General features: G+C 58.1%; 2 protein-coding genes across 2 annotated transcripts in view; one reads left to right on the top strand and one right to left on the bottom strand.

The window, feature by feature from the left end:
• The first annotated feature begins 1,258 nt into the window (after positions 1-1,258).
• On the top strand, positions 1,259-9,559 carry Nat8l (N-acetyltransferase 8 like). The gene is made up of 3 exons (XM_047567623.1): positions 1,259-1,760; positions 2,956-3,120; positions 4,457-9,559. Exons 1-3 carry the CDS (start codon positions 1,394-1,396, stop codon positions 4,822-4,824), a joined length of 900 nt encoding a protein of 299 aa, XP_047423579.1. The 5' UTR covers positions 1,259-1,393; the 3' UTR covers positions 4,825-9,559.
• Positions 9,560-10,860: 1,301 nt separating this feature from the next.
• Poln (DNA polymerase nu) overlaps positions 10,861-23,827 on the bottom strand; it is a 176,292-nt gene continuing 163,325 nt past the window's right edge. The window contains exons 19-23 of the mRNA XM_047567251.1: positions 18,700-18,810; positions 18,048-18,126; positions 13,396-13,463; positions 12,578-12,639; positions 10,861-11,172 (exon numbers count right to left, since the gene is read on the bottom strand). Of these exons, the coding sequence (XP_047423207.1) occupies positions 11,095-11,172; positions 12,578-12,639; positions 13,396-13,463; positions 18,048-18,126; positions 18,700-18,810 (398 nt within the window). The 3' untranslated portion in view covers positions 10,861-11,094. The remainder of the gene's footprint in view (positions 11,173-12,577; positions 12,640-13,395; positions 13,464-18,047; positions 18,127-18,699; positions 18,811-23,827) is intronic.

Genomic DNA, 23,827 nt, shown 5'->3' with positions numbered 1-23,827 from the left:
TCCCAGCTTGATGTTGCCCTCTCCACGCCAGGGTCCTTGCACAGATGGCCTGGGGCAGTGGGCCAGTTAGCCTCCCTCTCCCACTCCCACGTCCCGCCTACAGGTCCGGCCCCAAGGGGACCTTAGCCGCCCTGCTGGCCTCTGCTCCATGGGTGCAAGGCAAGCTGAGGATCCTCAGGCCTGAAACCCTAAGCCTTATCCCCAACCCCGTGGGAGCGGGGAACTCTGCTTGGGGTTGCCCTTGGGGGTGATGTAGGGAAGGGTGCAGACCTGCAGGGAGCTGAGTTCGGGAGGTGCCAAGCATGGAGCCTGCAACTACCCGACTACCCGTTCTGCACTTGAACACCGGGTCTCCTCGCCCAGCCTGCTGCGTCTGCAGGTCCTGCTCCCCGGACCAAGAGAACACGGCCTAGCCCTGAGAGCCCCCGCTGCACCTGCACTGTGGCCACGGGGCGCATGCGCAGGCCGCGGAGGGCGGGGGCCAGGCGGGCGGAGGGGGGTCCGCAGGCTCTGCACCCCCGCGTCCGCTGCGGGATTCCGGTGTCTGAGTTGGGTTCTGCGCTGCGCCGGGCCTGGCGGGGCTGCAGCCGGCGTGGGCATCACGCAAGCTTGGGCTGCGCCCCACTCCCCTAATCCCTGACGCCCCGGCCTCAGGTACCGAGGGCGCCGGCCCGTGGGAGCCGCGGCACCCCTCCCCGAGATCTCGGTCCGGCACTGCGTTCAGACAAAGGGGCAGGAGATGGAGATGCTTCCGTGACTGCGCCCAGCGGCCGTGGAGAGAAGGACGCGGTGCTGCGGTCACCGCGGCCCGCGCCGAGTGGCGGCTGCGGGAGCGCATGGGGCGGGGCGGGAGGCTCCCATCACACGCTCTTCGCCCGTCCGGCCTCTACCGTCCACCCCGCAGCGCCCCCAGAAGCCGGGAACCCCTGGTCCAGGCCGCCGCCCGCGCGCGCTCGCCCCCGACCACTGCGCGTGTCGGCCGGGCCGCTCCGTCGTGCCCCAGCCGCCGCGTCGCCCGGGTCCGGGCGTCTCTCGCGGGCCTCCCGCCGCGCAGCGCCCAAGTGTGCCACCGGGCGGGCGCGGAGGCGGTGTCTGCTCCCACCCCGAGATCACATGGTGACCCTCGGCAGCCAATGCAGTGGACGCTAGGACCCTGCGGGACCCCGGGCGCCGCGACTGCACCCGCGCCGCTGCATTATAAATACTTCTCCAAAATGCGGCGCAGCTCCCTGCGCGCGCCCCGGCCGCCCGCCGCCTCCGCCCCGCGCCCCTGAGCCGCCGCCGCCGCCGCCGCCGCCGCCGCCGCGGGTCCGAGGGCGCCGCGCCCTTGCCCTGGGCCCGGGCAGTGCCCGCCGCCGGCCGCGTCCCCGCGCAGCGCCGCCCGGCCGGGTGCATGCATTGTGGGCCTCCCGACATGGTCTGCGAGACGAAGATCGTGGCCGCGGAGGACCATGAGGCGCTGCCGGGGGCCAAGAAGGACGCGCTGCTCGCCGCCGCCGGCGCCATGTGGCCCCCGCTGCCCGCCGCGCCGGGGCCGGCCGCCGCGCCCCCACCCGCGCCGGGTCCCCAGCCCCGCGGCGGTCCCGAGGGCGCAGGGCCGCCGGCGGGGCGCGGCGTGTGCATCCGCGAGTTCCGCGCAGCCGAGCAGGAGGCGGCGCGCCGCATCTTCTACGACGGCATCCTGGAGCGCATCCCCAACACGGCCTTCCGCGGCCTGCGGCAGCACCCGCGCACGCAGCTGCTCTACGCCCTGCTGACCGGTCAGTGCCCGCGGGGACGGCCGGCTCCTGCCTGTCGCAGTCTCGCGCGTGGCCCGGGCTCGAGCGAGCCCGGCGGGCCCCTCTGGGGACCGTCGCACGAGGCTCCTCCCTCCGCTTCCCGCCCAGCCCCCCTGGGTAGACCCCCGCCTGGGAGCCCGGGCGGGGCCTGGTCAAGCTGCGCTGCGCCCCTGCCGCGGCCCCGGCCGTCCGGGGAGGGAGGGAACCCGCACGCACCGCGCCCGCACTCCGCGGCGGGTGGCGGGGTCCGGGTCCGGTCCGGGTCGCCGCGGGCCTAGTCCCCACCCGCATCCCCTCCGCCCTTCCTTTCCGTCGCCCCACGGGTCCCCTCCCGGGCACCCGGTTGAGGGCGGCGTGACGGGGCAACCAGCGCGGGTGCTGCGGCCGGCGCCTGGCGCGGTAACTATATATAAAATCGGCGGGCGGGGGAGGCTGCCTTGGCGGCTCACGGTGCTAATTTATGAGGGAGAGACAGCCATCTCCGCGGGGCGCCGGGTGGACTGTGCACCTGGGCCACGCTCCGAGGACAGCCCCGCGCATTTTTGAAGCCCCTCCAGGGCAGGGTTGTCCTCCCATTCTACTGATGAGGAGCTGGAGGCGATTTTCCCAAGGTCATGCAGCAGAGGAGACTTTCACTTGGCGCGTTCGCCTCCTTCACAGCCTAAATTGCGGCTGCAAGTGGCATAAATCTCCCCACCCTGCCCTGTCCTTCAGACCAGGAGGTCCCCAAAGGAGGGAGCCTGGCCATCCCCTCTCCCCAGCTCTACAGGCTCTGTGGGGCTGCTCTCCCGCCAGCTGTCCGCTTCTTGGTTTTGCACAGGCCAGATCTAGCGGGGAGGGGTGTGGGCAGAGCCCCCTTGGCAGCTGGGAAGGTGGGCACTGGCATCCAGGAAGCCCTGCCCTAGGCTGCTGCCCAGCCCATCAGGGCAGCCTACTCCAGGCTGTTGCAGGTTACAGAGGTAGCTTATCTTTGTGGCAGAAAATCTGAGAATAGGGAAGAGTAGTAAGGGCCCAGATAATGACTCCGCGCTGCAGGGACATCTCTGTGCCTGTGTGTCCATGAGTGCTGATTTACCAAGGTGGTAGGGCTGGGTGTTGTGGGGCCTTGGTTTGTGTTGTTCACCCGTGACCAGGCCTGCCCTGCACCTGCCAGCTCATCTGTGCCCCTTGCCTGCAGCACTCTGCTTTGCTGTGACCCGCTCGCTGATGCTGACGTGCCTGGTGCCCGCTGTGCTGCTGGCCCTGCGCTATTACTACAGCCGCAAGGTGATCCTGGCCTACCTGGAGTGTGCACTGCACACAGACATGGCTGACATTGAACAGTACTACATGAAACCACCTGGTGAGTTGTGTGGTCTCCAACTGCCCTCTGCCCTTCCTTCTGGCAGAACTGCCTTCCCCAGCACCCACAGGCCAGGGTCAGGCGTAGATGGGCCTAGGTTGGGGGTTCCTGGGACCTGAGACTTCTGAGGCCTCGCTAGTCATGGGGGTATCAGTGGATTGGGGGAGGTTGAGCCCTCTCCCCGGGTGGCCTGAGCTGACTCTGGGCCAGGGTGGCCTAACTCTGCTGCTCAAGCTGGCACCTGCTGTATGGGGGGCAAGCTCCTGGCTGTCCTACTTGACTGGATCCTGTGCTAGGCTGGAGTGCAGGGGCCCGGGATGCAGGGAGCCTATGTGGCAGGGGAAGAAAACTCTGTTTAGGGGCAGAGGATATTCCAGGGAGCAAGAGACCAGGGCAGGGGTCCTAGCCTTAACCTTGGCTTCTGTTTCTGGCTTGGTTTCTGGGCCACTTAGTGAACTAGGGGGTCTTGTCCAAGCCCTGTGGCCCTCTGTAGTGGGAGGGGCTGGGATGGGAGTCCAGTCTAGAGCGACCTGGAAGCTACTCTTCACTCAGCCTGGCCCTGAGGCAGGCTGGGTCCTGGGAGCCAGAGGAAAGAGGAGTCTTGGTCCTTTGGGGCCTGCATATCTCCCAGAGGCTGGGGTGTCTCTGGGCTGAGGAGACGGGGACTGACAGCAGGACTGGGTCAGTGCTGGGCAAGAGCAGCCCACTGTCACCGCCAACTGCTGCTGTTGCTGGTGATGGCCAAGTCGCCCCGTCTTGGCCCCTGCCCACCTGGCCTTGGCCCTTGCCATTCTCCTCACTTTTCCGCAGACCCACAGCATCAGCTGCCTCTGTGGAACCCTCACCTGGCTCTGTGTGGGAGGGAAGGGCCACGCCAGCAGAAGGGGTTCAGGAAGGGGCACAGGTATAGCTGGCGGTTGCTGGTGACACGCAGGCTGGGGGCCGGACGTGCAGGTCTGCTACTCCTGAGGCTGGCCATGGTCATCAGTGGCCATTTGGTCTGGGAGCAGGGGCCTGCTTGGCTGAGGTCTGCCCAGCTCTAGGTCCCAGGGGAGGGACTTGGGCCTCTGACTGCAGCCCTGGCTAGGGCAGCCTGGTCTCAAGGGCTGAGTGTGTCTGGGCTTTGACACCAGATCAGGCCTCGGAGAGCAGACAGGTCATGTTCTCTGCTCAGGGTCTGGAGCAGAGACCACACCAGTGCTTGTCCAGCACTGTGGCTGCCCCTTGGGTCCAGGAGAGCTGGGAAATGGGCCATAGGGATTGAGACACCCTGGCTTGATCCCTGAGGCCTCCCCAGCCTTCCTTGGAGTGTCCCTGACCTTCCTGTCCTCTGCAGGCTCCTGCTTCTGGGTAGCTGTTCTGGATGGCAACGTGGTGGGCATTGTGGCCGCACGGGCCCAGGAGGAGGACAACACGGTGGAGCTGTTGCGGATGTCTGTGGACTCACGCTTCCGCGGCAAAGGCATTGCCAAGGCGCTGGGCCGGAAGGTGCTGGAGTTCGCTGTGTTGCACGACTACTCCGCGGTGGTGTTGGGCACCACGGCCGTCAAGGTGGCTGCCCACAAGCTCTACGAGTCACTGGGCTTCAGACACATGGGTGCAAGTGACCACTACGTGCTGCCTGGCATGACCCTCTCGCTGGCCGAGCGCCTTTTCTTCCAGGTCCGCTACCACCGCTATCGCCTGCAGCTGCGCGAGGAGTGACCGCCACCACCTGCCCTCCCTCCACCCGTCCAACCCGTCCACCTGTGCCCGCCTGCCCGCCGCCTGGTGCGGCCCTGCTTTCAGACGCTCACCTTGGCATTTGTGTTGGGTTTTCCTTCCTCGGCATCACGTGGTTATCTGGCTGGTCCTGGGGCGTGGGGCTACTGCTCTCTGTGACACCTTGGTGGGGTGGGTTATCCACAGCCATGGCCCCTTGCCCTTCCCAGCCTACCAGGGTGACTTGCCACACCTGGAGGAGTGGCTTGGTGGGCCACCTAGACTGCCCAGCCTGCCTCCATCAGGGAAGGCCTAGCCTTGCCCACCAAGCACAGAACCTCTGCAACAAAGCCCCCCAAGGAGCAGATCCCTGGCCTCCAACCGAGCTACGGCTCAGCCGTCAGTCCTGGGAAGGGTGGTCTGCTGGGCTGGCTGGCCACTGCCCCATGGGAGGCAGAGCTGAATGTGGGCCCTGCTTTGCTCTGTGCATGCTGAGGATGTGGCCTGGCCGCAGCATGCCGCATGCCACAGCCCCCTGCCCTGCTGCCCTGCCCAGACTGGACCCCAGGACCGAGCTGGTGAGCACCCCTGTCCTGGCCTGAGCTCGCCTCCAGAGGGCCTACCCTATGCCCACTCTGCCTGCTCTTGTGGGGCCTGGACTGCCCCCACCAGCCTGCTCCATCCACCCCTGCTTTGCTTTGACATCATCTCAGTCTCTCTCCTGCTGATCCATCTACCCCTCTGCCCGGGCTTGGCTGACTTAGCAGTCACCCAGGTGTGGTTCCTGTAGCAACCCACTGCACAGTGTGGCAGGGGTCGGTGGGGGGACACCTCTCCCCCAGCGCCTGCTAGATCAGGTGGCCTCTCCCAGCTGCCTGAGGCCCTCCTGCCTCAGCTGTCCATCAGGGTCTGCCCTGTGAATCTTGTAGCCCAGGCTGCTGCCGGCGATACCCAGCCACAGCTTCTCCCAGCCTGAAACCAACCCATTTTCTAATAAGTTACTTAGACAGAATAGCACTCTGCATGACTAATTCTTGGGACAAACGGTAGCTTGTACCTTCAGACACATGTCCGTGTGGTGCTAGCACATGCACTGTTTCTGGCCCCGTTTGATGGGGGTGGGTGGCCGGGTAGGTGGATGCTTCCACAGTTTGAAATTTGGAGGGAGACTCTGATTTAATGTGATTTCCCCCTAAAGAGCATTCCTGGTTTGTGAGGAAGCTCCAGGCCGCCCCTTCCAGCCCTGGTATGCAGGATGGAAGGGCAGAGTGAGTCCCTCAGCCTCAGGAGGAGGGGCTGGGCACTGCTGCAGGAGTGGCAGCAGGTCCTGCAGCCTGGCTAAGGTCCTCAGCTCCGGGCACTGTGCTCCCAGCCTCTTCTCCAGGTTGGATTTGGGGACTTGCCTGAGTGGTGTGTCCTGGGTTGGGGAGAGGAAGCTGGTAACTGGAAGAGCCCACGTGGCAGCCTGGACCTGACTTTGGTGGCAAGAGGGGTATAAAGGCCCACCCAGACTTCTTTGGGGCTTGAGGGAGAGGGGGAGTGACAGGTGGGGCAGGCCACTGGGTGGATTGATGTCCCGAGGGGCCTTTTGTCCTGTTAGCAATTGAGCATTTGCAGAATACTGTACAGACCCCGCTCCCTGTACATCCCTCCCTGGTGGTGCCCGGTCCCCACTCGGGGTTGGGAGTTTTGTAGACTGTACAGAAATCGGGCCCTATTTTCTTGCAGCTCTCAGATTTTGTTAACCTGGATTATACAGACAGACGTAAAGTGTTTTAGCAAAATGGAAAACAAACAGTTGTGCCTTTTTCCTCTTTGTTTGGTCTGGTTGCTGGGGCTGGTCTTGGGCTGGTCTTAGTGGGGCCCTTGGGGCTGCTGGCAGGTCGGAGGCCTGGGGGACAGGAAGCAGGCTGTGGTGGAGTCAGTATGTGCTTGGTGGGCAGCTCCACCGGCTTCTCCTGTCCTGTGCCTTTGGGAGCCTACAGTCTTTGGGGTCAGGGTATGGGATGGGGTGCTGGGGCCCACTCAGGCCAGGGCAGAGCCTGGGGTCCTGGGGCTGCCAGTGTCTCCTTGATGAGATGAGTGGGCTCACAACCTGTCCCCCACACTCCAGGGGCTCAGAGGGTCCTGGGTGAGGGGTGTGGCCCTCCTCACCTGTTGGCCAGGCTCCCTGAGGGGGTGTTTTCCTGGCTGCACTGCCAGGTGAGCGCAGGGATGCTTGCTGGGTTCTTGACTGTTCTGTGCTGCCCTGTGTTGCTGCCAGGACTTGGTAGAGCTGTGGCAGGAGGAGGGCAGGCTCAAGCTGCACCCAGGTCAGAGCCCTCGTCTGCCCGCTGTGCAGCTCAGCAGGCCTGGAGGCCGTGGGGCAGAATTCCTGTCCCTCTAGGCTGGAAGCTGGGCCTCTCCCCACCTGCCTTATCCCTCCAGCCTGAGCATCACTGCTCCGCAAATGTGCACTGACATGAATTTTATACGTTTGTAGAGATTCTGATGTATCTTCTACCTCTGTGGAGGCCCTCCTGGGCCTGGCTGCCATGTGTCCAGTGTGGCTCCCCTGAGTTTGCTGGCCTGCTGTCCCCCTCCCTCAGGCCTCCGCCCACCTCAGGTGACTGGCACCCACATTCTTGGCCTGGCGAGGTGTGGGGAAGGCTAATATGCTTTTGGCCATTCCCATGGGAAGGCCCTGTGCTCAGGGTCTGGGCCACCTGGGGTTTCTGTTGTGTGTTTGTAGCCTGGTTGTGGAGCGGGGAGGGTGAAAGGTGGAGGAATGTTTTAGAACATCAGCATTAGACAACCTATGGCACAGGCCTGGTGTGCAGCAGTGCCTAGTGCCAAGCACGCGTCTGTGCAGACAGCCAGCCCCTAAGGTGGGTGACCAGGCAGTGTGCCTCAGCACAGGGGGTCTGGCCCCCAGAAGGGCTTTGGGAGGCTCTGAGTGTGGGGGCTAGAGCCATCGCAGCCATGGTGGCCTCCCCTGCTACCTACCCCCATGCCCAGTCGTGGTTCCTGCTGTACTGCCCTGGGCAGGCCAGCAGCTGTGATACCTCTGGCTGGAAGGGCTGAGGGATGGGGCCAGCCTGGCCTGAGCAGGTAGTTAGCTGGCTCTGGGAGAGAGTTCCCGCTGGGAGGCCTTGTGGACAGCAAGCCTGAAGCTATGGGTCCTGGGCCAGCCCCAGGCACCCTTCCTCAGGCAAGGCAATAAGAGTCCACAGGCCTTAGAAGGGATGGAGCTGGGGACACCCTGAGGCGAGCTTCCTAAGCTGTCTGCCAGGTGCCTAGGAAGCTCTCTGGGCCATAAGGGCCTGTCTAGCCTGTAGGAGGCACACTGCCCCTGCCCATCCCTAGTGCCCACAAGCTCCCCAATCCATGGAACTGGATTCCAGCATCGTACCTGGGGCCAGAGGCCTGGGAACATGGGTTTCTGGGCATTGCTGGTGCAGGGACTTCTTGGGGACTGAAGGTGGCTGCCCAGCCAGGCAGGGGGATGTGTGGGCATCCACAGTGTTACCTTCCTGCCAGAGCCTGAGGGGCGGCTGCCTCCCCTGTGCTGGGCACTGTTACTGGTCCCGTGTGCTCCCTGCTGACTTGCTGAATCTGTTGGAAGTGGCTCCTGTGAGTCAGTTCTGGTCTCGGGCTGTGTTCCTGCGGGTGGTCCCAGAAGTGCTCCTGGGATGAGCTGAGGCCACGCGTGGAGCAGACCCTGAAGCGCGCTGTTCCTTGGTGCTGCCATCTCTGCTCCCAGTGGTGACATGTCCACAGAGCTACCCTGGCCTGGGTGAGGATGAGCCCTGACATTCCATTGTTGGATTTTTTTTTTTTTTTAAACAGCAATAATTAGCCATTTTAAAGAAGGAGTGTACCTGTGTGTGTAAACGTGCATGCCTATTTTTGTGCGTGTGTGCACATGTATGTGTGAGCATGTGCATGAGTGTGTAAGCACCATACACATGTACATGTATGTTGTGTGTATGGTAGCATGTGTGTATGCGTGTGTGTTCACAAACATCTCTGAGCAGGTGCGCGTGTGAGCACGTGTACATGTACACGTGAGTGTCTACACAAGCACCTGCATGTATGCATGAGTATGTGTGAGCATCTTCATGTTGCATGTGTCTGTGTGAACATGTGTGTCTACATGTATACATGTGAGCATCTTCATGTGTATATGAGTGTGTACCTGTGCATGATTGGGCATGTCCACATAAGTGTGTGTGCACATGTGTGCATGTGAATGTGTGTGCATATGTGTAGTAGTGGGGAGGGCACCAGTGGGAAGGGCCTCCTGTTCTTGGAGGCCTTTGTGGTGGGAAGCAGGGTCCTGTGGCCGCCCCTTGCTGTGCCCACTCCCTTAGTCAGGCTCAGATCCATGTGAATGTAGCACCGTCCCCCTTGGACTGGGTGAGCCTTTCGTGTCCTCTGCTTCTCTGCCCATCTCCCTCTCTGCTGAGGGAAGGGCAGGGGAGCTGGAGGACCCTCAGACAGGACACTGACTGGGCTTGGTCCAAGTGCAGAGGGCGTGTCACACTGGCAGGTCTCACTGTTGTGGTTTGTTCCTGAAGCTGTACTGTGAGCCCATGATGGGGGCGGAGGTGTCCTGAGACCCCGGGAAGTGCCAAAACAGACCCCAGGGTCAGGCAACAAGCCAAGTTCCTAAGGAGACAGGCTGGGGGCCCGAGTGGGTGTGTGTCCCTGCCTGCACGGCCCCCAATGCTGCTGTTTTTCAATAAAACCAGAGTTAAAGGAACCTGGCTCTGTGCTTTTCTGAGGTGCCTCTGGAACTGGAGATGCTGGATTCTGTGGTGCTGGGGCTCCTTCCTCCATGACTGGGCTGCCTCTGCCAGCTGATCCAGACCTGGAAGCAGGGGTGGTAGACAGGAAGCAGGAGCAGGGCAGGGTGGGCCCTCCACAACAATCCCAGGGTGCTGTCTGGGAGGAGTACCTGGGCTCCTCTGGGCCTACAGCCCTGTGTACTTCCCTTGGGTGCAGAGAGGTGACAGTTGGGTTGGTGGGTGGGGTGGCCCTCCTGAGAGCAGTCACCCTGAACCCATCAAACACTTGCCTCAGCTGAGAGGCAGGTTGGCTCCCACCTTGGGAGCTACAAGCCACCAGACCCTACTGCTGTGTTCTGACTTTGGGACCTGGATGCCTTCAAGGCCAAGACCTTGGGCATGTCAGAGCTGAGGCCTGGGGCTGAGCTCTGCATGCCCTTGGGTCTTGGCCCTTCTCCTGAGTCTGCAGTGCCCGCCAGGCAAGGCCTCCTTGTCCTGGGTTCTTCTCAGTCCCAGTTCCCCTGGCAGCACCTCTGAGGGATAGGGTGAGATCTGGATCAGGAGGGGGTGAGGTGGAGACCCAGTGTGTACAGGGGAGGGAGGATGTCACAGGGTGTGAGCAGGGGCCCTGGTGGGCTGCAGGCAGCACTGAGACCGGAGGTGAAGAACAGGGTGTGGATGGGCCTCAGAGGTAGTGGAAGGAGACAAGCCCCTGCTCAGTCTGACCCCCAGTGCAGATGCCACCTTGTTGGCAGAGAGAAGCTGTAACCTGGGCTGTCCCCAAACAGATCTCTGAGGCAACTTTCCATGGGGTTTCTTCTCCCCTTCCCTGGCCCTGCCAGGCCCTGCCCCATGTCCTGGCATAGGCATCAAAGGAATCCAACTCTTGCACATTCCTTCCCAGTAGGGCAAAACCAGGGTCAGGGGCTGCCCCTGTCTCAGCCAGGAGAAGGGTATGGGGCCAGGTCTCAGGTAACAAGCCCTCTCTGAGGATGGCTCAGCTGCACTGCAGAAAGTGGACCCAAAGGTGAGGGGTGGAACCGGGCCTTCAGGCGCTCTCCCCACACAGCAGCATTAGCTCTCCTGTGCTGGTGCACACCGGCCTGCGGCCTGCCGGACAACCAGCAAGGGCGGGGCTGTCTGGGCCTCCCAGTGTGAGTGCTCAGCCCTGCCTCTGGCTGTAGACATGGCCTGTCCCACCTGCAGGAAGAATTCACTCAGACCAGGAAGATGAGCTTCACACAAAGCGTTTACTCCAGGGTAACCCAGCGGTCCCAGCCCCAAAGGGTTAATGTGGCCTGTGCATCCTGCAGCCCAGCATGCTCACTGGTGACCTTGGGAAAGGCCACACAATGGGCTGGTGGAGACCAGTTCCCTCCTCCCACTGTTGCCTGGGGCTACAGACAAAATGAAGGCAAAAAATGCACAGGCCAGAGTAGGTGTTGAGGAGGGACCTGGCGGTGGCCAGGCTGTTGCTGGGAGACTCAGTGAGACTCAGGCTGAGCTAAGAGCCCAGGGCCTCTGGCAGTGGAACCAGGTGTCCCCATGAACGGCCGGCACTCAGGCTCACCTTTAGGGGTACCTGTGGGTGGCAATCAGAAGTGAGCTCTGGGCCTGGGCCTGTTGTTCCCAGACACTTCCCAGGTCCATAACCAGATGGAGGGGGTCCACAGTGCATAGGCGTCCACACCTCCCCAGACAAAACTGGACACAGCCATGACAGCACCCAGCTGTGCACATACATGCATACCTGTGCACACACACACATCTTCCCAGTGACGGACAGGTCCGCAACACAGCCCCCTGCGCATTGAGACACCCTGACCTTGGCAGAGGTGTCCCTTAAATCCTTGGTGTGGCATGCAGCCTGCAGGGCCACCAGGCAAGGTGCCCAGGCATGGGTGAGGTGTGTCCTGGGGTGACCTGTGCCCATCACCCCAGGGATCATCCAGTTGGGCAGGAGCCAGTGGGGCAGCAGACCCTTCCTGGGTAGCCCTGATTCTTTGTGGACTCTTGCCCAAGTCAACAGAGTCACCACAGCCCCTGTACCCCCCCCCCCCCCACAGCATGGTGCTCCAGAAGGGCTCCTTCTGGCAGCCAGGGTGGGGATTTCTGGGTTTCCATTGTGTGGCAGCCCCACTTCTCTGCCTGTCACAGACACAGGATCATGTAGACCTCACCGAGGGCATGAGTTCTGTTCCTGGCTGGGCAAAGTGCCTGGGCCGCTTCTGGATGCTTCTCTCCCCTGGAGAGTGAGGGGAGGGGAGGCCTTGGAGAGTCCCTGGGCTCTGAAGGTACAGCAGCACATCCCGTGGGAGTGGAAGGTGCAGGGCTCATTGCGTTTCCTGGAGGACCCCCCAAGGGGCTGCCTGCGAGCAGAGCTGCGGCTGCTCCAGGAGGAGGTCGGGCAAGCCTGTTCCAGTGGCTCTGAGGTGCCCGCTGGGCTGAATCCTCACCAGTGTCAGGAATGTGTCTTTGGCCTCCCTGAGGCAGGCTGTGCAGCCTCGGGATCCCTGCCTCTTCATTTTTCCTCCCTCAATTGTCCCCATTGCTCCTGGGGATCCTGCACTGCAGTCTTTTCCTGGTGAGGACCCAGAACTGCCTCCCAGTGGTGCCCAAGCAAGAGCAGGCTGATACTATGTTTGGGTATGTGCTAGGGATACACCTGGGGTAGGTGGGAGCCCCAGCACTTACACCCCCAGAAAGCGTGAGCCTCAGGCGAGAGGTTGGGCCACAGGCGTGGTGGAGAGTCCCAGGCTGGGGAGAGCAGCTGACACTCATAATGGATTCTTACCAGGCAACAGCCAACCACCCCGCAGGGAACGGGGTTCCTTGGTAGCAGTGCTGGGATGCAGGGCGAGGGGCCAGTCCTCTGTGCCTGCTTTCCTGTGCCATGGGTAGGAGCTGGACACTCCCCCTTCACCCTGACTGACTCTGACAGTGAGTGGCGCAGTGGGGAGTCTGGGCAGGGGTGTGACCCTTCTCACCTGTAGCTGCAGCTCCGGGTCCTGAATCTGCTGCAAGGACTCCATGATTTCCCTGACAAGAGCTAGAGGAGGAACACAGAGCCACTTGAAGCCTGCCCAGGCCAAGCTCCTGACCTCCAGAACTCAGGAGTCACAGACAGGAAGCTTAGGCTGAGTCCTGCCCAGCCCCCAAGCTCCCTACTTGTTTTCTGTGTCCATAGGGTCACCCAAACTGGCTGGTCTAGGGGCCTTGATCCCCACATGGCCCTCACGACTGGTTCAGTTTCCACTGGCCACATCCATGGCCCAGGATACAGCAAGGCCTCTCGGCCTTGCCCTCCAGCCCAAAACACTGCTCTGCACTGACCTCCACCCTCCCCAACCAGGCTGGCTAGGTGCCAGGTCATGACTCCAGCTCTGGCCATGGCTCTGGGGCTGAGAGGAGGCACCAGCTGGCCACCCTGTCCAGTCAGAGCAGCTGAGCACAGGAGACATGATCTCTGCTGCTTCTGGGTGAAGTCTTAGTGACTGCGATGCTGTAAGGACAGCTTTGTGGTGCTGGCAGTGTGACTGGCCTTGGGGCAGTGTGGTGGTGGCAGTGTGACTGTCACCATCCTTCCAGACTACCCCCAACCATGCAGGCAGAGGTGCAGCCCTGGACATCCGCGATGATGTTCTGGAAGCGCCACGATGCTCTACAGCACTGGACACCCACCTGGGCCTTTCCAGGGTCCCCACACCAAGCTGGCACCTTTTCCTGGGAGGGATCTATGAAAGTTAGACAGAGAGGACAGATTCAAGAGAATGGAAGAAAGCAGCTCTTGCTAGCCTGGGCTTACCTGCAAACTCAGGGACTTGTGTGTCTTCCACTTCAAACAGCAGCTCATCGTGAATTTGGGCGACCAACCTGGAAGGGGCGACAGTCACCTAGGCAGCCCAGATACTGCCCTGTGGGGCCTTGTGCTCGTCCTCCAGGGTTCAGGGAAGGTTGCTGGCACTATGTGCCTAACAAAAGGTGGCCCTGCGGAGCGTGGGGAGGACCCAGCCTGGGCACTGCTGCCTGGGCTCCCCTACAGTCACCAGAACAGCTCTGGGGAGCTGCGAAAGAGGGGGGAAGGCCCCAGAGAGTGAACCTGGTGAGCTGCCCAGCCCCTGGCCGAGGACTCTGTGTTCTGAAAAGCCTGGCCCAGATGGAGAAAGAGTCTGGCTGGGGATGGGGGCCCTGTTAGGGGTAAAAGGGGAGGGACAGGGCCTGCTGTGAGGAGTGAAGATAATCCTCAGCAACGGGATGGGGCAGTCTTTTTAAGATTTTGTTTTTGAAGTCAAACAAATAAATACTCAACAAAACACATCAAAATTCAAAAGCATGAAGTTTAAAAATCTTTCTAAGTCCCCACCGCTACAATTATAGGGGCACTTGGGTGGCCTGGTCAGCACTACACATGCACTTGCCTGGTGACAGGTGTCTGATGGAGACTGCCTGCACAGCCTGGGCACCCCTCAGCTCCACAGCCTGCCTCATGGACTCCTGAGCCCTCCACTTGGCACAAGGTTGGTGGTCATTCCCAGCAGCCCGAGCAGGGCTGCATTCTGCACCACAGGCCGTGCTCCAGGGCAGCTTCCGGGCCCATACTCCCTCAGCAGCCCTTGAGCCCCTCAAGCCCCTCCCAGGTATTAGCAGGGACAGGAAGCTAGGCCAGACCTGGCAGGGGTTGGGGCAATGTGCTGCTGGGCAGGGGTCTCTGGCAGGTCTTACAGATTCATGTGGAGGGAGGGGACAGGCACACAAGCACACTGGGTATGGAGTGGAGTAATGGTCCTGTCCAAGCACCTGGCTTGGCCTCTTTCAGTTCCATGTTGGCACAAAAAAATGCACCAGCTACTGCAACCCCACATGCTCTTTGGAGGGCAGGGCCCAGTTTGGCTCATGCTCCTCAGCAGACGATGCTTCAGAATCCTCTTGGACATAAACCTCACAGCCCAGGGCCATGGCATGCAGACTCAGTGAAAGCCCCTCCCATGGGTGGACAGGGGTGTCTGACCCTGCCCCTCAGGGAAGGGGCATGTGTGCAGGTAACTCAGGACAGTGATGAGGCCTGACATCCCGTGCGTTCTGCCCTCTGCAGTCTCAGCTTTCTCCTGCTGTGAACCCTGAAGGCAGTGATCCCTTCCCATCCTGCCTCCTCTGCTGCCTGCCCTGCACCCCTATGTGGCACTGGGAAGTTGGGGCTGCAGAGAGAGCTGTGTGAGTCCCTGCTGGGAAGCAGTCATGTGCATGTGGTGGTGAACCTTGGCTGGGAGGAGGAGCAACTTTCCAGGACCTGGGCAGAGGGACTCTACCAGCACTGTGGCAGAGACCTGGGGTGGCCGCCTCATTCTGTCCTCCTCTCTTTCTTTGCTGTTGGGTGGGTGGAGATGGAGCTGTGTTCCCAGGCTCTCCCTCAGATGCAGTGCCCCAAGAATTCCTAGGAAGGGCCTTAAAGGACTGCCTTAGCTGGTGGGAAGTTGCTCTTTTTTTTTTTTTTTTTTTTTGCTTTTTTTAAAAATAGTTTTAGCCATAGGTGGACACAATACCTTTATTTTATTTTTATGAGGTGCTGAGGATCAAACCCAGGGCCTCACACATGCTAGGTGAGTCTCTACCACTGAGCCACAACCCCAGCCCAGCAGTTGCTCTTTTGGTCATCACTTTCTCCTCTGGCCTAGAAGGTGCTGTGGTGGTCATATCAGCTGCCTCCATCATGGCACCAAGAGGAAAGGGACCCAGAGCCAGAGGACCTTTTGTCCTGTTATCCTGAGCCTCTGAACAGTCAGCAACCACTGTGCCTGGACTTGACATGATGGGAGATAAAGTCAAGCTGTGGAGCCTAAGCTGCTGTAGCTGCACCATGTCTCCAGTGGCTGAGCACGTGGCCTCATGGTTGTGCCTTAGTGGACCCACACTGGCTGGGCCATGGAGCGCTGGGTGCACACCCTGCCAGGCACCCTCAGCGAGGTGCACCTGTGTTTTGCATGCAGCCTCTGGTCAGAACATCAGCTCTGCCCTTCTATAAGTCACACTGGCAGTACACAATAGGGACCAGGAATCTGGTGGGTCTTTGGCTCCCAGGGGGCTTACTTTTCAAACTGGCAGAAACCTCAGAAAAGGTGCTTGTGAATCTTTCCAGATTTGGCAAAAAGTTTCACACTTCTTGAAATCACATGGTGAGATCTGAGCTGCTGGTATGGCAGCACCTAAGAATAGGTGTGCTTGTCAGTCACTCACACGTCACCCTCACAGCATGGAGACTGGGACATTGCCACGTTTTTAACTGGAAACTGGGGCAAGGGAATGAACAGAATGTGTGGATTAACGTGGCAGAGGAGCAGAGGAGCAGAGGAGCAGAGGAACACAGGGCCAGGCCCTCCTGTGTGCCTGGGCAGGGAAGAGCCCTGACCTTGAGAGAAGGTGGGCCTGTTGCATCTGCATCTGGACAGCCTGTCTGAGGCCCACAGACCCAGGCTCCCTGAGGGAACATTCCAGAAGGGGCCCACCTCATATCCCTGTCCCAGGCCTAAGAGGCAGCTCCCTTCCAAGTAGTACACCCAGTGGCATTGAACCCCCTTGTGGGTTCCTCCTGAGAACACAACTGTGTGTGCCCCTGCTCAAATCTACCTCCAAAGAGGTCCCGGGGACCTGGTGCTGGCTTAGTTCTGCATGAACTTGGAGGAGACATGTACTGTTGTGCCTTAGTTCCCCCTTTTCCACATTCAGTGAAAGCCAGTGGCACTAAACCCCTAAGAATGACCTGTGCTCAGCTTTCAGAAGGCCCTGTCACCAAAGACACCAAGTCTTCACATACCAACTTCTACCAATTCCACAAGCAGCAAAAACAAGATCATTTTTCTAGTCTTCCACTGTGGTAGAAGAACAACTGTGTGGCCTTCAGCTCCGGCTGTGATGGAGAACCACTGCAGGCCACGCACACCTGTGAGAAGCCAGAGTTTACCCGGAGAGACTCTGGAGACAGGTAGGCCTTCCACATACTCATTTCAGGAACTACAGGAAACCCAGAGGAAAACCTTGGCTAGTACGTGCTAGCTGGGGAGGGGAGCAGACGGCAGCAAGAGGGACAAGAGATGCAAGGTGGGGCAAACACCTGCTCCTTCTGCTTTCACCCCTTGACCCCCTCATCACTGCAGGAATCAGAGCACGGTCCAGAGTCCGTGTGGGAGTCAGCAGGGTCACAGGAGGCTCAGCTGGGACCTCAGATGCCCTCTCCTCCCGACAGCCTCCTTCATGACTCCTCTCTGGCAAGGAAGTTCTTGGCACAGGACTGCAAAAAGGGCAGGAGACAGCAGGGTTTGGAGGCTGGGGACAGCCTCCTGCCCCTTGACTGTATGGGGTGCCACCCCACCATACCTGCTCCTGTGCAAAGTTGCTGGAATCAGCAAAAAAAACCCCAAACAAAAAACAAAACAAAAAAAAACCACTGGCTCAAAACTCAAAATGAGCAGAGGAAGTATCTGAAGTAATAAAGGAGACAGTTTTTAAAGGAAGATGAAAGATCTCTGATAGGAAGAAGTCATGCTCTTAGCACATTAGAAGCCAAAAGGAAACTGTAAGCTTGAGTGGAAATGGAAGGCCCGGGCAAGCAGGGCTCTGCCTCCCAGAGGTGCCATGCTGCGGGGGCTGCAGCGTGCAGGCTGCTGAGACCTGGAGAAGTGACTGCCCGCCCTGACACTGGCTCCCCTCCCAGCAGAGGAGGCTCCACCCACCTGGGCAGCCATAGGTGCACTCTGGTCTGCAGAGGCCACCCCTCATGACCAAAGAGAGAAGCCTGAGTCCTCAGAGTGGGCATGTAAAGTGAAGCCCTTCTGGGGTCTGACACCACCATCTCTTTGAGGGGCTGATGTGGGTTAGCAGTTTGAAGGGGTTTTGGGATCCTTGAGGGGAATTCCTCTTCCACAAGGAGAGGGGATGTCTGAGTGGTCACCTATAGCCACACCCAGGCCTCAGTTGTCAGGGGGAGGTAGGTGAGGTGAGAGTTCCTTGTCCCCTTGCCACTTCAGCACTCAGGGCAGAGGCAGATCTGAGAGAGCCTTGGCTGGGGTGGCCTGTGGTCACCTGTCACTGAGGTGTATCTGAGCACTGGTTCTGGGGACAGGGTCGGCAGCGTAGCATTCCCAGGGTCCTGCTGTTGGACAGTGATCTGCCAGCCTGTAGGATAGGCAGCTGCAGATGGAGCCTTCAGGCTGTACCTTCCTTCAGGCCCTGAGGAGGGACTGGGGACAGCACTTCCACTTGATGCTGCTGGGCCCAAGCCACTAGAGACTAGGCTATGAGCCTTGACGGACTTGGGTGCAAGAGGTCCTTTGCTCTGTGGTGGGTGGGCGAGCAGAATCGAGATCCCACAGGTGGGGCAGGGGTGGGGGTCTTGCACAGAATAGCCACTTCCCACCCAAGCCCTGGGAAAGGCTGGCCCCAGGTGGCCTGACAGTCTTCACTGACCTGGCTGTCAGGGTAGGGGAAGTGGCCACTGCAGAGAAGATTCGGATCATGGCCATCTTACAGAGGTCTGCAGCAGAGCCTGTGGACACAAAGAGTTCTGTTTCAGGGCCTGAGGCACGTGGGCAGCCACCATGGAGCCCGCTGGTACAGCACTCTCTGTCACCTCTGAGGGACACTGCTGTTCTGAGCTACCTGAATGCTCTGCTAAGGACAGAGCAGTTTCTCAACTGGAAGCAAACATGTCCTCACTCCTCAGCTGCCTCTCCCTGCTCAGTGCTTCTGGAAACCTGGCTCCAGAGCTTGACTCCTGCCAGGCACTCAGGGGTCTGACAGAGGGGTCCCAGGGATGGGGACAGCCTTGCTGCTTGATGTTCCTTGACTCAGTTTCCCACTTATAGCTATGGGGGATAGTGGGGCTGGAGGGGAGTATCTTAATTATAAAGAAGACCCTGTCACAGTCATGCCACTGATAGTAACTGCCAGGCCACCACTCAAGGACTAGGAGGTTCCTGGAGGAGGGTTTGCAGTAGCAGGTGCACCATGGTAGTCTGGAGGGTGCTCTCTAGCTCTGAGCACACCACACACCCGAAGAACAGGGGATGCCGAGACACAGCACAGGAGAGGATGGCAGCAACAGGCTGGGCTCCAGTACCTTGCACCATGAAGTTCACTGCCTGTCGTTCTGCTTGTGCCCGGAGTTGCTGGTCCTGTGCATGGATCCTGGGCAGAGGCCTCCTTCTGCCCATGATGGATGCCACGTAGCCTGGTTATGGGAAGAAGCAGGTGGCAGATAGCAGCAAACGGCTGTGCAGCCCTTGTGGGCACAACCCCTGCCTGTGCGAACTCTGGCTTCACCAAGGCACTTGGCATGTGGTTTCATGGTGGGAGGAAGGGGACTGCGAAGGGATGGCCCTGTGGCAGGTGACATGCTTCTGTACTCTTACTGGCCTCCAGGGCACCTTGTCCAACACAGGACAGAGACTGTGGAAGTCATTCAGGCACGCGTGGGCCTGGGCCCTGCAGCCCCCGTACTGTGTGGACGCAGCAGTGTGGAGAGAGGAGGCCAGGGTCTAAATCGGATCCACACGTCCTCTGGTGTCTGACACTTTGTATGATTTGGGAACTCTCAAAAGAACGGACACCATGCTGTGCTGGGCGAGCATGTACCTGACTGGTGAGGACTGCTGTTTAACTGGGTGTGGGTGACAAACATTCCTCCACTTGGGATAGTTCACAGGTCTGAGGACAGAAAGAATTCCCCACAAATACATAATCATAACTTGGTTTTGGTGCTGGGGATTAACCCAGGGCATGCTCAGTGCACGTCCCCAGCCCCCAGTACAATACTCACAAAGTGGCAAGGTATTGAGTACCCATACTAAGCCAGGTGATAAGGGAAGTCTCTTCATAGCAATGGGCAGTGAGGACTGGGGAGCCGTGCTTTCAACCTGACAGAGCACTCTGTTACCTCTGAGGGACACTGTTGTTCTGAGCTATCTGAATGTGCTGCTAACGACAGAGCAGTTTCTCAACTGGACGCAAACATGTCCTCACTCCTCAGCTACCTCTCCCTGCTCAGTGCTGTGGGGTGGGGCCTTCTGGAAACCTGGCTCCAGAGCCTGACGCCTGCCAGGCACTCAGGGGTCTGACAGAGGGGTCCCAGGGACGGGGACAGCCTTGCTGCTTGGTGTTCCTTGACTTGGTTTCCTTAGCTTTGAATGCCTCATGGTTTCTGCCTGAAGGCTGGGCGTGGGGCTGATGCCTCTGTTCAGGAGTTTCCTGGAAGGCTTGAGATGCTCGTAGATCCACTGAGTTGTCTGAGGTCTGATTTTAGGCTTTGCTGGGTGGGTGAGTGTCCTCTCTACCTGGGCTCGTTAAGATCTTCAGTAAGGTGTGGCCCTTTTGAGGTCTCTGTTGAAAGTCCCAGGTGTCCAGTGACATTCCATTCTGGAAGGTCAGAATTCACGACATCCCTATCCCAGCATGAACTCTGCTTGATTCCCCTCCCTCACTGCAATCTTGCCTTTAGTTGAGGAACTCACAGCACAAAACTCATTTGTCTCTTTCCTAAGCAACCAAAGCAATTATGCTGCCCACAATTGGATGTCTGGAAACTGTTAGTTCAGGAACTCTACCTAGTTTTCTAGTTGTTTCTGGAGTGACTCCTTGTGATCCAAAGTAGATGTCTCTGACTTCACAAACTTCAAACCTATTTCTCCTCCGGTCATGGCTTCTGGTGTGATGATCATAGTTTCTGTTCAGACTTCAAAAGGACCCCTGGCCCTGCCCCTTTATATTGGGACTCAGAGTGGAAACAATGCTCTTGGAAGCCATTCCCATACCAGGACAGCTGGCTTCCCTCCACTGTACAGGAGGGAGCAGGGAACCCATAGAAATACCAGCACTGAGTCCAAGTGAAAGGAGTCTCCTTCTCCAACTGCCCCTTATCTAGGTTCCAAAAATAGCTGTGGTCTTGCCTGTCATGAGAAGAAGCAAGACAGAGGAACCTAGGGTTGAGGGGGGCAGAAGTCTTGGTCAAAAATCAATTGATCTGGGTACAAAGGAACATGCTTGTAATCCTAGCGACTCAGAAGACTGAGGCAGTAGGATTGTTAGTTCAAGGCCAGCCTCAGCAACTTACAGAGGCCCTAAGCAACTTAGCTAGACCCTGTCTCAAAAAAAAAAAAAAAAAAAAAAAAGTGTGGGGATGTGGTTCGGTGATTCAATCCCTGGTACAGAAAAAAGAAAAAGAAAAAGAAAAAAAGCAGTTCAAATGCCTTGCTTTTGCCAATTTTGCAAAAAACATGACCACATGAGCACATTGCAGGCCTCTCTTGGGGCCTCAGGAGAGATCAGTGTCAAGTAAGTTTGCTACAGCTTGGGGCAGGTTATGTGCCAGTGTGGAATGTACACTGACATCTGGGAACTTGACCCCGTTTGCACTGGTGACCAGAAAGGTGTCTGAGGCCCCAGCCTTCCCTGCAATCCTTCTTGAGCATCTCCTACATGTCATCTCACCTCTACTTCTAGACTATTCTCAGGTGGTGGCTCTGCTTCAGACTCTCCTTCTAATCTCTTTTCTACTTGTTACTGGGTGAGTTTTTGAAAGAAAACCTGGGACCCTTTCAGGTGGAGTGCCATGCATGGTCCGGGCTTGCTGGGCATTATCTGTTCTTTCTCTGCTCTATGCACCTGCCCAGGGCTCTCTGCCGGCTCATGCTGGGCACCTCCCCTAGCCCTTCCTGACCTTTTCAGGTCACCGCTTGAGGGAGGTTGTGGCTGGCAGATGTGCTGGGGCTTCTCTGTGTTGCTCTCCTCCTCGTGCTCTCTCCCTTCCTTCCACAGGCAGGGTGCAGTGTCCCTGAATGTCCTTGCTCACTGTGGGTTCCTTGTCTCTCCCAGTAAACAGCAAGGCATCTGCCTGACATAGGCCAGGCACCCAGCAAACATTTGAGAATGAAGTCAATGATCGTTCTAATGTGCGTTTGCATCATCTGCTTGGACATGTAACTGCTGGGTCAGAGAGCATGCAGGCAGGACATCCTAAAACCCTTCTAGAAGGTTCTGTACAAGAAGGGGAGTGGTGCTGACAACAGGGTCAGCACTGGGCACTACTACCATTTCAACATTTCAAAATCGACAGCATTTTTTAGTTGTACTGAAGAGGGACTCCTGGGCAGGAAACCACGGCCTGTGCAGCAGGCCTCCTGGGGACACGCTGCCCAGGCCCACTGCCTGGGCCTGCTGGATGCTGGGGGATGGCAGTGTTCTGCTGGCATGTTCCATGCACATCAGGAGAGCAGACAGGACTGAGGCTGCAGGAGTGAGTTCTGAGTGTGTGGAGCTTCCCTTATAGGTGGGGTGGCAAGACACTCATGTTGAGTGGTCAGCCTGCTGGCAGGCAAAAAAAAAACCTGTAGCAGGCAGCCAAAACTTTCAGAACTGTGCTTGGGCTCCAAGTGACAAGTCCTCAGTGTTTCCTGGAGGATTCAAAGAGGGCGTGGAATATTGAGGGTGCCATACAGATGTTGCTGTGCCCTAAAGGGCACGCGAAAGCCAGCGAGGAACGTGGGTCCTGCCAGGCCACCCTCCACCTGATTCGTACTTCACTCCCTAGAGGGTGTTGGTTGTGAGTGCTCATGCCCACTGTACCAGTTATTAATCTTCTTTGTTTCTTTAATTTTTGCTCTTTATTGTCTTTCATCTTTAATTCCTCTTTCCCAAATTTTATGTTACAACTCTTTTAAAAATACTCTTTTAGGTCTGGGGTTGTGGTTCATGGTGGAGTGCTTACCTAGCACATGTGAGGAACTGGGGTTGATCCTCAGCACCACATAAAATTAAATGAGTAAAATAAAGGCGTTGTGTCTATCTACAACCAAAAATAGTTTTAAAAAGAGTCATCCTTAGTACACTACAGTCACAGATATGAAATCTGTTTGGGTTTCCTTTGTGATCAGACTGTGGAGGTATTTTGCAAATGTACCACATGTCTTCCACAGAAATATATATTCTCCATTTCCAGGCCCAAGGCTCAATCTGCCTCCTCTACCTATCCGTGCGCTACGCTAGTTTTGTGGCTTCAGGTGGAGCCTGGCTCTGGCAATCCCCACCCCCACCTGCCGCCGCCCCCATTTGTTAGCAGGAACTGTAGCTCACCCAGGTACTTCAGCTCTGCCCATTCACGCACTGTCCACTTGTCTGTCCATCTGCCAGCTGTAAAGCTAGGAGCCACAGACACTACTGGAAGCTACAGAGGAAAGGAAGTGGGTCTGCCAGGGGCTTGGCTGCAGCTGGCTCACCTGTGCGGTAACACTGGGCAATAGCTGCTTGCGCAAAGTCTTTGATTTTTTTGTACTTCTGCAAAAAACTCTCCAAAAACTGGGTGGCTTCCTTAACAGTAACTCCAAGGCAAGCAGCAAGCCGCTCCTTCCCTGTATGAATCAGAAAGACACATGATCATAGTCTAGGCCTGACCCCTACCAGGTGAATTAGGTGTACCAAGAGCATATGCCCTAGGGAGTGACCAGGTATAGGGAAATAAACCAAATGAAGGTCTCTGAGATTATGTGATAAGTCAAGGCCTAGTTGGCAGTCCTGGTCTTTCTGGCCAATGTTGACCTTTGGCTTCACACTCTGGGTGCTGGGTACCATGGATCTAAACAGGGCCTATTAACACATTTTTTTCAACAATGTTAACTGTCTTCCAGGTACTGTAGGCAAAGGTTTAAATGAGGTATACCTGGTTCCTGCTCTTGGCTTGGCCAGCAGAAGGCCCAACTGCAGAACTGGGGGAGGCTCAATAGGGGCACAGAGGAAAAGAAGACCAAGTTCCATGCCAAATGATGGGAACATGCACTCAGGAATCCTTGTGCATGGAATTTTTATTTTGGAACACATACTTTTGGTCCAGACTGATATTTTTCAGGTGTTCTTGTGAAGCTGCTTGTAGAAAGGTCTCTGGTGGGTCAGCACCCGAGTTCTGTGCTGGGACCACAGAAGCCTGGATGTGAATCTGCCCTGTCACTCATAGAAGCCTCAGGGAAGTTGCCTGACCTGCAATTAACCCATTTCCTTATTTTTAAATGAGAAGCAAGAGTCCTTACTCCAGGGTGGCTAAGAGAACCCCATGAGCCAAGGCATGTACAGATTCGAGCAGTGCCTGGCTCCTACCTGGTGTTGAATATGTAGTAATCCTCTTCCATTTTCCTACAGAAAAGAATAACAAGAACCTGAGAACAGGTGTGGGGGCCCTGACAGTAGGATTATGGAGAAGGTCC

The sequence above is a fragment of the Sciurus carolinensis genome, chromosome 10 (assembly GCF_902686445.1).
Source record: "Sciurus carolinensis chromosome 10, mSciCar1.2, whole genome shotgun sequence".
Lineage (NCBI taxonomy): Eukaryota > Metazoa > Chordata > Mammalia > Rodentia > Sciuridae > Sciurus > Sciurus carolinensis.
Note: the sequence above shows the minus strand (reverse complement) of the source record. Positions and strands in the feature narration are given on the sequence as shown.

Excerpts from the sequence above, each read along its gene's own strand:
- Nat8l (XM_047567623.1), top strand. The coding sequence starts at position 1,394 with ATGCATTGTGGGCCTCCCGACATGGTCTGCGAGACGAAGATCGTGGCC. Across the intron at positions 1,761-2,955 it reads GCTCTACGCCCTGCTGACCG|CACTCTGCTTTGCTGTGACC; the intron begins GTCAGTGCCCGC and ends CCTTGCCTGCAG. Across the intron at positions 3,121-4,456 it reads GTACTACATGAAACCACCTG|GCTCCTGCTTCTGGGTAGCT; the intron begins GTGAGTTGTGTG and ends TGTCCTCTGCAG.